The 12349-nt window shown below is 43.8% G+C and overlaps 1 protein-coding gene across 3 annotated transcripts in view; it reads left to right on the plus strand.

The window, feature by feature from the left end:
- Window positions 1-12349, plus strand: part of SLC9A3 (solute carrier family 9 member A3) — a gene marked incomplete at its 3' end in the record, with an annotated part of 99691 nt that overhangs the window by 49849 nt on the left and 37493 nt on the right. For all 3 annotated transcript variants that reach the window (XM_081883951.1, XM_081883952.1, XM_081883953.1), the window contains exon 2: window positions 11555-11857. In XM_081883951.1, coding sequence (XP_081740077.1) covers window positions 11555-11857 — 303 coding nt within the window. The remainder of the gene's footprint in view (window positions 1-11554; window positions 11858-12349) is intronic.

Below are 12349 nucleotides of genomic sequence, written 5' to 3' on the forward strand. Positions count from 1 at the left end.
GGATTAGACCAATTCATGGAGGGGAGGACTATCAAAGGCTACCAGCCATGATGGCGATGTTCTGTCTCCATGCCTTGGAATACCAGTTTCTGGAAACTACAGGAGGGGAGAGTTGTTCTTGGATTCGAATCCTGCTTGCAGGTTTCCCACAGGCCACTGTGAGAACAGGATGCTGGACTAGATGGGTTATTGGCCTGATCCAACAGGCTCTTCTTATCTCCCCCACATTTGCCTCTGGCTATTCCCAGCGATGGCCGCACCGCCCCACTGGGCCAGGGCTCTCAAAGGAGAAAAGGTTGTGCATTCCTGCTGTAAGCTCTGCAAACTGTCAGTGCAAGCAAAAAAGGCTGGTGACCCCTGCCCTGTAGCATGTTCAAAACTGGGCTGAGGCTGCAGTTCAGTCATAGTGTCCCTCTCAGGGGCCTGTATTTTGTTACTGACCATCTCAGTGATCCCTGAGAACATCGTTTGAAAATAATTGTGGTAAGCAGGTATTATCTTGTCCTTTGGACAAGGGCTACAGGCTTTATGCACATTGAACATACCCTGGGGATGTGGCAACTTCTTCCCTCTCCTTGCTATGGTATTTGGATGAATGTGGTGAGGTGCTATGGCCTCTGCTGTGGTCACCAAGAATATAGTGCAAGGTGTGTTGAGGGCTGCCTGATCCTTATGGCTGTCATCTCCAAATGCTATAGCACTTTTCAGTGTGTAGAGGTGGGTTTTGGTGGTAAGCAGACTGGATTTCTCTCAAGATCTAGGTCACCTGGGCATCTAGAAACTTGATCCTAGAACCAGAAGTATTTTTCAGCTGAAGTCTTAGTCTTAATTTTTCAGTACTTCCGGGTGGTGGCATGTTGTTGTTGTTTTTTTAAAAGGTGGTCAATGCCCTTGTTTTCCCCTAGTCCACAATACATGAATTTTACGTCATTCATAGCTGTTGTTTTCTCAAGGACAGAAAAATGCCTGTTTTCACACCCTGATTTGTTTTGTACTGAGCTAAAATGTAATTAGGTGAAAAGCTATAGCTCCCCTTCTTGTTTCTTTTCTTTTTCTGAGTCTGAACTATTCCTTCTGAGCATTTCAGAGCCAAGATAAATGATTTTCAGTTCCTTGGTCTTTTCTTCAAAAGACAATGTTCTGCTTAGCTCAATCACTTAGCACAGGCTCTTAAATTCACGCTTGCACAAATAATTTTTTGGGGGAGCAGAGTAACAAAGTCGCTCAGATTTTCCTGCCAAAAAATTCAAGTCAAATGGGCGTGGCAAGATGGGAATGAAGGCTGATGGGAAATAAGCCAATCTGGCCATTTTAGGCATGAAAGTGAGTGAGAGAAATACTAGTTGCATAGAAGTAAAAGATAATCAATATGGTAACTAACCCTTACCCTTGATACAGATCCTAGTTTCACTAACCTACAGAGAAACATGCTTCCTTCAGCATGTCATAGACACAGGTTCTGTTTTGGAAGGAAACAGGAAGAGTGTACCCAGGCTAGATGAAGACAAAAGCTCGTTACAGAGGAGCCATGTTTCAATGCCATGCTCCGTTGCTTAGTGTTTTCAAGTATGGGAACTGATCCCCCAGTACTTTTTCTCTCCACTTCTTGCTTTCTCTGCACCTATCAGCATTGCAAAATAAGGCACCTTTTCATTTTCAATGCAGTTCACCATTAAATTCTGGGAGGTGGTGAGCAAGCACTTTCCCTTGCCTATACTCCTTCTGCCTTGCACTTTCCAACTCTGCAAACTTCCATTGCAGCTCCTTTCCTCCCCAGTCTCATTGGGCCTGGAGAAGCAGGCAACAGAAAAAAGTATGCAATATGCATTTGATAGTGAGGCTTTGGGGAGGAGAGTTCTGAGAGCAGAGGGGACACAGCAACCACACTTAAAAGGATACAATTTATGTCATTCTTTGCTTTTCTTAGTGGAAACCTATCATTTCCTCTGTTGCCAGTGCTCAGGTGTGAATGCCGTTGCCTATGCAGCCAAAACAGCACCATTCAGGTACCAGAAAAGCCCCAAGATTTATACAGGAACAACAAATCTTTAGGAGGGGGGATATTAAGGAGGGGAATCCCCCCCCCAAAAAAACAGCCCAACGAGAACAGAGCTCAGTCACCACAGAACACTGAGAGGCAGTACAGTATTGGGAAACTGATAAACCAGTCAATAGGAGGAAGGGAACAGAGTATTGCAGAGGTGAGCTTAGCTGGCCGGCTGTAAAAGTGAACAGGGTATTCCATGGTGCAGTACATGTATTTTGTTGCAGGTCCCAGTTTTAGTTATGTAAAAGGGTTGGCATGGCAACCTAAAGTTTTCATTGTGTCTACTTTGTGTATCAGCTTTAGCCCTACAGTGGCAAAAATAAATCCTCATCCTCATCATCAGCTGCTTTAAATCTTTATGATTGTAGGTGGGGCTCTCCCTAGGACAAAACTCCGAAAAATGTGGCAGTGGCTTCTGCCCAGGCCCTAGGGAATAGAATAGCTTCCAGAAAGACAGGAGCTGGACCTCCTGGACAGAGAATCTAAGGGGCAAACCTCCAGATACATCATAGCTCCACCATGATTCTAGGAAACAGCTGCCCATTTTTGTGAAAAGAAGCCATAATTTTTTACGCTTGCCTATGTTATATCATTGCTTGGTTCACATGGGTAGATATGTATTCAGCCTAAAGTTGAGCACTTTAGTCCTATTAATTTTAGTAGGATAGAGGTTAGCTTTTGCTGGGCATTACCTGTGTACATTGGGGACTTTGTAGGACAGGAACACCTTACATAGAAAGAAGAGTTTTAATTTAATTTGATTTCTTTTATTATTCATGGCTCAGACCGAAAACATCGTGTATATCAGGGGTAGTCAACCTTTTCATACCTACCGCCCACTAATGCATCTTTCTTGATGGTAAAATTTCCTTACTGCCCACCAGTGGTCTATGGAAGGAGGATTCAGCTTGTGTCGTGGAACCCCCTACCGCCCACCTAGAATCCTGAAACCCCACTAGTGGGCCATAGGGACCAGGTTGACAACCCGTGGTATAGATGGTAAATGGCACTTTTAAGGCTCAGTGATAGGCCACAAACTTGGTTTGCACACTGAAGATCTTAGGTTCACAATTAGGTAGTAGGTGGCATGAAAGACACACACACACCTTCTCTGCCACTGAGACCCTGCCTACGGGGTTAGAAGAGCAAAGTGTTAGTGAGCTGCTGTCTGGGCAGCTTCTGATGTTCCATATTTAAGGACACTTTCATGATTCACCAGACCTACAGTCCATAATCTCTTTGGCTTTCTCTTTCCCATAACCACTAGTAACTAGATAGCTGGAGAATTAACTGCTAGAAATCCAGCTCTGGTCAGTTCTGCTGGGTTCTTCCCTCTCACCTCTTCACTGTGGAAGCAAAACACAAGCTGATAGCTCTCCCAAATCGCTTACTCACAAGTAGTTGCATTAGCTGTCCTAAAACCAAGTGCTTTGACCCCTTAATCTCTGTGCACTTCCTTTGGTGTACTTTGTCAAGCTAATCTTCTTCAGTTCTTAAATGTGTACATTGGTAAGTGCTAAGTACACACTTTTGCAGATACCTGGCTGCCACCTTCTTTCCACCCCCAACAACAAAAGAAGAAAAATGCTGTAGGTGCTTTCCGTCAGGTGAATTCTAAGTAATGGTGACTGTTTAACTTGCAGCTCTTCCTGTTATTGTCTTTACAAGAGCTTCCTTGCCCTTGCCTGCAAGACAATGAAGAAGGCATCAGAGTAAAGTTAATAAATTACTTCATGAGAGTAATATGGAAAAATGGATGTACAAGAATATTTTCAATTAGAGACCTTTAGAAATACTTTCTAAAGAAATATTTTCTAAATGGAGTACAATGGGAACTATTAAATCCAGCAGCACATTTATATGTTCAGCTGGTATTTTGTGTTCAGAAAGGAGTACAGTGGTACCTCTAGTTATGAACTTAATTTGTTCCGGAGGTCTGTTTTTAACCTGAAACTGTTCTTAACTAGAGGCGTGCTTTCGCTAATGGGGCCTCTTGCTGCCACTGCGCCGTTGGCACACGATTTCCGTTCTCATCCTGGGGCAAAGTTCTCAACTTGGGGCAACTCTTCCAGGTTAGCGGAGTTTGTAACCTGAAGCATTTGTAACCTGAGGCGTTTGTAATGCGAGATACCACTGTACCACACTCTGGAGTCCTAATACGGTCCACTGTGAAACTCCTCTGTGAAAATCCCGTTCCTCATAACCCTTGATCATCTTGATGGCCCATCTCTGCACACATTACATCTTCTCAACATCCTTCTGAAACTGTGGCTCCCAGAACTGGACACCGTATTCCAGGTGTGGTGTGACCAGGGCAGAATAGAGTGGTACTCTTACTTCCCTTGATCTGGACACTAGACTTCTGTTGATGCAGCCTAGAATAGCACCACAATGTTAAGCTTGTGGTCCACCAAGACCCCAAGATCCTTTTCACATATACTACTAGTAAGCCAGGTATCCCCCATCTTCTTTTGCCTAAGCACTAAACCTTACATTTGTCCCTATTGAAATTCATTTTGTTAGCTTGGGCCCAGTTCTCCAATCTGTTAAGGTCATTTTGAATTTTGATTCTGTCTTCTGCGACATTAGCTACCCCTTCCAGTTTTGTGTCATCTGCAAATTTGATGAACATCTCCTCAATTCCTTCATCCAAGTCATTTATGAAGATGTTGAACAACAACAGGCCAGGACAGAACCCTGCAGCATCAGACTTTTCCCCAGGATAACGATGATATTATTATTATTATTATTATTATTATTATTATTATTATTATTATTCAGACATACATACCCCACCCATCTGGCTGGGTTTCCTTGGCCACCCTGGGCAGCTCCCAACAGAATATTAAAAACACAATAAAACATCAAACATTAAAAACTTCCCTAAACAGGGCTGCCTTCAGATGTCTTCTAAAAGTCTGGTAGTTGTTTTTCTCTTCGGCATCTGGTGGGAGGGCGTTGCACAGGGCAGGCACCACTACCAAGAAGGCCCTCCTCCTGGTTCCCTGTAATCTTGCTTCTTGCAGTGAGGGAACCGCCAGAAGGCCCTTGGAGCTGGACCTCAGTGTTCAGGCTGAACAATGTCTAGGAACCATTAATGAGGACTCTTTGGGTTTGGTCAGTCAACCAGCTACAAATCCACCTAACAGTTACAGTCGTACCTTGGAAGTCAAAAAGCCTAGTTCTCAAACGTTTTGGCTCCCTGATGATCGAAACTCAGAAGTGACTGTTCTGGTTTACAAACGTTCTTTTGGAAGCCAAATACCTGATGGGGCTTCTGTGGCTTCCAATTGGCTGCAAGAGCTTCCTGCAGCCAATCAGAAGCTGTGCTTTGGTTTTTGACCGTTTTGGAAGTAAAACGGACTTCCATAACTGATTCTATTCAACTTCGATAACTGATTCCATTCGACTGTACTTTGTTCAGCCCACATTTACCAGCTTCCTCACAATTGTATCATTGGAGACTTTGTCAAAAACCTTCCTGAAATCAATAAACACTGTGTCCAGATACCACCTGAGTACTGGTGAACAATCTGGGAGAAAACCATGAGGCGACAAAGCCTTTGTTCTGTGATGGCAAACTGTGGAGTAAAGCAGCTGACAACTGCTCTTTTAGGATTTACCTCACACTCCTCTTTCTTCTGGCCAGTGTATTTAAAAGGGGTGTAGAATGAAGGTTGTCTGCATGTGTGACACAGAAAAATATTTTTGTGAGACTGTCATTACTTCAGACTCTTTTGTGCCTCTTTATACTATGTGTTTCCCGTCTCCTACATAACATGGCTTTAACATTTTTTTAAAAAAATAAATCACAAACTATTTAGCTTGGTTCAGTTTTAAAACCACATTTTCATTTGAAGGGCAATCTTAACAGGGAATTAAGTGAATAACTTATTCAACCTTGACTTAATGTTCTTGAATGCCATTTTGCTTTGTGCCTGCAACCTCAGCTGATGTCATTTTATGAACACCTGAGGCAACCCTTTTTATTTCCAATTTTTTTCTGCTAATACCACTTAGTGTTATTGCTGACCTTTTACCATTGGTTAACAATAAGATGTAATAAAACTAAATGTTCTTTCTAGCCTGTGGTGCTACACTTGAACTATGTCACATACATACCCTGCCCCTAAATATGTTTACTGAGAAATAAGCCTCATTTGAGTCTGGAATGACTTACTACCTAATGTTTATGTTTCTGATTTCAGCCACAATGTTACTTGACATTTTCCTTGAAAAACCAGCGAAACCTTGGCTCTAGATTTAGTTTAGAACTTAGTTTAGTTTAGAACTGTCCTGCTGGGACAACAAAATGGTCCATCTAAAGTCCAGGCATAAAGCTCAGAAGCCAGGTGAGATGGAGATGGCCACCCTCTAACTCGGGGTGAGGAACCTTTTTGCCACATGTAGTGGCGAGAGGGTGGTCAGCAGCTTAATGTGGCCGGACATGCGGAGGACTCTCTCCTCGTGTGCCCTTATCTGCACTGCATCACCCCACCTCCTCACAAGCTTGCCTTCATGGATGCACATGCACACTCATGGTGCATGGTGAATACTAATCCTTTCACCAAGTCCACCCAACAGCTCTTTGGAGAGTGCACAGAAGTGCACCTTCTTCCACAGCATGCTTCCTCCAGTTTGCCAAGCAGCTGTCTGAAGGGCTGGGGAGAGGAGGGTGATGCCATCCACACATGCCCTGTCCATCATGTCAATTTAGTAGCAGGAGAATTTGGCAGCCGAGGGGTAGGGGTGGGCAGGCCATGCTGAATAGCCATAGGCAACAGGTTGCCCACATGTGTAACTCATAGCTGTCAACTTTTCCCTTTTCTTGCGACGAATCCTATTCGTAATAAGGGAATTTCCCTTAAAAAAAGGGAAACGTTGACAGCTATGGTGTCACTACCTCTGAACATAAAAATAGCCTGTTGGATCAGACCAACAGATCAGCTGGTCCAGCATGCTGTTCTCACAGTGGCCAATCAGATTCCTATGGAAGCAGAACATGAGCACATGAACATTTCTCCTCTCCAGTGGTTTCCAGCCACTGATATTCAGAAGCATTGCTGACTTCAACTTTGGAGGTTGCGCATTGATAGCCCTTTCCTCCTCTCATTTAGGTGACAGTTTTTAACAGAAAAGGCATCAGGGAGTAACTCACTCGCTGACTTGCACAAAGGGTCAATAATGACCAAACAAAACATGCATACGAAACATAGAGGGTTCCTTTGCTTCAGTCTAGAATAGCAAAATCACAGTATGACAACATAGGAGAACAAGATTATTATGGAAATGGCAAAGGGAAGGTGAATCTTGACAGCCTGTGGAAAAAAAAAACCTCTTCTAAAAAGTACTGAGATAAAAAGGAGACATATTCTCGTTTGTTAACTTGACTTTTAGTCACTCCTACCTGGTTGAGATAATGAATTACCATAATCTCTCACACTGTTATACCTTTCTTTAGTTTGAGAGGAATAGTTGATGAATTCTAACTACAGCCACACAAACACCCAACGCATCAGAGGAGATGGAGGCATAGCTGAGTTCAGCACTATCCTGTTCTCCGCCCACGTTTGTAGACTAGGCCTCCTCAGTCAGGCATGGTTGGCTGGGAAGAGGAGGGACACCAAAGGGTGGCTTCTAAAATGCAGACACACACACACGTGGGAAGAGCAACTGGATGTGGAGGCTACCAGTTTGTGGTGAATGTATGTCCAGAAGACAGGCTAGGAAGTAGAATGCACCTTTCCTAGTTCTGGTGGGAATTCTGAAGGTTTGGAGGGAGGGGCACAGCTCTGGGGTCAGGCAGGAAAACATGGAAGAAAAGTCAAGCATGAGCAGGCCCCCAAAATGGCTTATGGAGTCTCTCCTCCAACTAGCAAGGGTGGTGGTGGGCTTTTGAAGCAGCTTCAGCAAATGGGGACCTCTACTTCTGTAGGATCCAGAGAAGTGAGATACTGAGAGAAAAACAGGTGAGTCAGACCCCCCTGGGTTGTGGCTAACATGCGTGATACTCAACATAAGCGCTTTTAAAGGTAAAGTAAAGGGACCCCTGACAGTTAAGGCCAGTCGCAAACGACTCTGGGGTTGTGCGCTCATCTCATTCTATAGGCCGAAGGAGCCGGCGTTTGTCCGCAGACAGCTTCTGGGTCATGTGGCCAGTATGACTAAGCCACTTCTGGTGAAACCAGAGCAGCGCACAGAAACGGTACCTATTTTTCTACTTGCACTTTGATGTGCTTTCAAACTGCTAAGTGGGCAGGAGCTGGGACTGAAAAATGGGAGCTCACCCCATCTAGGGGATTCAAACCGCAGACCTTTTGATCAGCAAGTCCTAGGCTCAGTGGTTTAGACCACAGCACCATCTTAGGTGGAGTGATATTCAACTTTCCCCATAAACAAAAGGTTCAAAGGATCAGGGAGGTGTCATTTAGCATAGCTCTGTACCCCCTGGGGTCAGGTTGACATGGATCCTCTCCCTGATAGAATTTTCTTTTGTTGGGACAGATGGTGGTACCTGCTCTCTTCAGCTAGTTTGATGAGATCAGCAGTTGAACAATGGGCTCCTCTCCGGAGGGCCACTCTCTTGCAATTATTTCTTCAATTGCATTGATTGGATTGTGAAAGGTCCCCATTTTCTGTGCATATGACTTGGGATGTCACCTCCCCTAAGGGAACCAATTTAACTCATTCAGCTACATTTTCCATCATGCCTTCTGCAACCCCTTTAAAAAGTGAAGCCAAGTTTTAAAATCAGATAGGCAATTTTGGAGTGAAGTGTCTTCCAATTTCATAAGCTAGTAGCCAGCCTGCCAACACCCAGGAAGTAGCAAGGCTTGCAACAATCAAGGAATATGCATTTGCTTAACCTTATGTTTAAGAAAACGGTATGTTATTAAAGCCACAGTCAATATGCAAAGAGTAGAAGCAACAGAGCTTGTCCTGGTTTTAAAGAAGCCAATGTAATAGAACGTATTGAAGCTTTTCACCAACTCTAAACTGACCTTATCTGCTTAGTCATAGAAAATGGAACATGGGAAAGTTAGAAGAAATTGGTATGTATGGCATTCTACGGCTCAGCATGTCAGGCTTTAACCCATGTTTCCTTGACTTAAACTACAGCACTCTTCTCGAGATCAATGTAAAAATGCACCTCATTTCATGGATTGCAAAATCCAGGTCTAGAATGGTCTTTCAATTTGCTCTGGTCCCCCCCCCAAAAAAAAAACCTGACCACAAGGTTTTCAATAGGTCTGTTTCCAAATTCCATTGACATTTGACTTCTGAAGTCAGGTGTGCACATGACCTCATAACTTAATGAGGAACATTGACCTGGTGATCCTAAAATAGCGTCCACATTTTAAATTGCTAATGTAAGTTTGCTAATTTGTTGACCCACAAAGAACAGTGACCTAAATTGTGATTTTAATGAGCTCATTGCAATGGTGTATACAGGTTCTGTGGTGATCATTAAGTGTGTAGCAACTAATAAACCTTCCAGAGAGCAAACCAAGTGCTAACCAGTTGTTGTTTTTAAGATTATATCTAACTTGGGAGACCTTTTCAGCACTTGCTAAGATTAGGGAGAGTAGACAGGGGGTTCTTTGAGTTTTGTTTTTTAGCTCTTACAGTTGATATTGAGCCATATGCCTCAATAATTAGGGCACTGCAAGTATATTGATTACTTGATTGTTTCCTAATATGTTTTACCAGGGCTGGACCAAGGCATTTTGGCACCTGAGGTGAACTGCAAAATAGCCTCTCCCCCTCCCCACCAGGGAGGAAGGGGGGAGTGAAAATCTAGATCAGAAACCAGGAAGGAATAAAGATCTATTTTCAGGATCTACTTCCCCTGTGGAACATGCTGCCTGAGGCAGTCGCCTCACCTTGCCTCAAGGGTGGGCTGACACTTTCACATCTTTCCCTGGTTTATTGCAGTGTGGTTTCTGGAAAGAACTTATTTATTCTTTGCTATAATAGTCTATATGTGCAAAAAGAATAATGAATAGTATTTGGAAGCACCCCACTTATTGTCTATCATAAAGGTAAAGGGATCCCTGACCATTAGGTCCAGTTATGGCCGACTCTGGGGTTGTGGCGCTCATCTCGCTTTATTGGCTGAGGGAGCCGGCATACAGCTTCCGGGTCATGTGGCCAGCATGAATAAGCCACTTCTGGTGAACCAGAGCAGCACACGGAAACACCGTTTACCTTTCCGCCAGAGCGGTACCTATTTACCTACTTGCCCTTCGTGCTTTCGAACTGCTAGGCTGGCAGGAGCAGGGACCGAGCAATGGGAGCTCACCCCATTGTGGGGATTTGAACCGCCGACCTTCTGATCGGCAAGTCCTAGGCTCTGTGGTTTAACCCACTGCGCCACCCGCGTCCCTTATTATTGCCTATCATAGCATCCATCTATTTCTTTCTTTCAAACTCTAAAAGCTTTTGAAGCAGGATTTTTTTTTCGTCAGGGTCCTAATACAGAGGTATCTTGCCCCATGAACAGGACTCAGACATTGTTAGAATATGGAAAAATAATAAGAGCAAGTGGGGAACCACAATAATTAATGGTGTTGTGGAGGATGCAGACAGATGCCTAGAAAGCATTGGCTAGAAATGTAGTTGAACTGTGTGTTACATATTGATTCCTAGGCTGTATATTTGGACACATCTGTGGCACCAAAGCCATGCACTTGGATTGCTTGGGTGATGCCTATGAAGAGTTGGGACAGAGTAGCTTAGTGCGTTGATTTTAGGATGTGAGACTTGAAGGAATGCTGTCAATGTGAATCCCAAAGAAACTGAGAAGGAAGTTATAAGAAAATGGATCTTATTTCTTGCATACCAGAATAATACGTTTCAAGACACTCTTCACTCCTGCACTGTATTAACTGATACACGTGACCTACTTTCTACGAATAAATATTAATTGGAGGAGGAGAGAAAATCGACATTAGCAATGTTACAAGTGAGATCTGCAACAAAATGTTGCACTGTAACCCCCCTCCTAAAAGCAGTGCTCCTGTTCATGGTTAAAGCCAGTCATTTCCTCCAAACAGGGCACTGCATTCTCCCCAGCCCTGTTCTAATTTAAATGAGTGCCTGGGGAATCTTTGATGTATAACATTAAGGGCAGAGCAATTCAAAGGGGTTGGGGCGGGGTAATCCAAGGTGGAGGAACCACCAAATCCAAAATTGTGTTAATCTATTTTCAAACCCTTCCCATTGGTCAAGATGGGAAGTAAAATCAGCATGTGAGCTCCCTGTTCTGAGTGAGTGTGTACCCAAAGCCTCCTCCGCAAAATTCATTTTACAGTTCTTTTTTCCATTATAAACAGCCTTTTAGCCATTATTGGAGCAGAGATCTGTGGAGAAGGAGAAGGTGCAAGATGTCTTGCCCCACGATATACTCACATGATATTTCATGCTTTTATGCACCCAGTATACCATTATTTAATATTTCTTCTTGCATTTGCCTTCTGACTCTCATCCATGTTGTTTTCTTGACAGTTTTCCACCTGTCCCATAAAGTCACCAGTGTGGTTCCAGAAAGTGTCTTGCTCATTGCGCTGGGCATTATCCTGGGAGGCATTGTGTTTGCAGCAGATCATATTGCCTCCTTCACCCTTACGCCAGACGTCTTTTTCTTCTACCTGCTGCCACCCATCGTCTTAGATGCAGGATACTTCATGCCAAACCGACTCTTCTTTGGCAACCTGGGCACCATCCTCCTATATGCTGTCATCGGGACCATCTGGAATACTGTCACCACAGGCCTTTCGCTCTACGGGGTCTTTCTCACAGGAATAATGGGTAAGGTGTGGGTAATCATTATTTCATTATTAGCTATTGGCTCATGTTTGTTGGGTTGTCCTGGGATGAGTAACTGTGGAGCTTTTGTCACATCAACCGCTCCAAGCCATGAACTTGGTACAAACCTACTTTGCGGCGGTAGCAGCACCACAGCTGATAATTCATTACATATATTTATTGTTATATTTTTATCCTGCCCTTCTTCCAAAGAGATCAGAGCAGTCTCTGTGGTTATTCCCTTCCAGCTACATTCTCACTACAGACCCTGTGCATTCGGTTAAGTTAGGATGATATGCATGGTGAACTAGCAGCTTCTGAGAAAACTATGATCTTTGCATTTAAAGAAGATTGCCCATCTCAGGTTTCTCATCAAGATCCGGTTGCGTAAGTTTCGAAGCCAGATTAGGCCTGTGTTTGGTTTACCCTTTCCTCTGAAGTTCCAGTAAAGATAGGCTGCCATCTTGGTAGCATTTAGGATTGGCAAGCCTCTTG

This window comes from Podarcis melisellensis, assembly GCF_964234715.1.
Source record: "Podarcis melisellensis genome assembly, chromosome: 13".
NCBI classification, from domain to species: Eukaryota; Metazoa; Chordata; class Lepidosauria; order Squamata; family Lacertidae; genus Podarcis; species Podarcis melisellensis.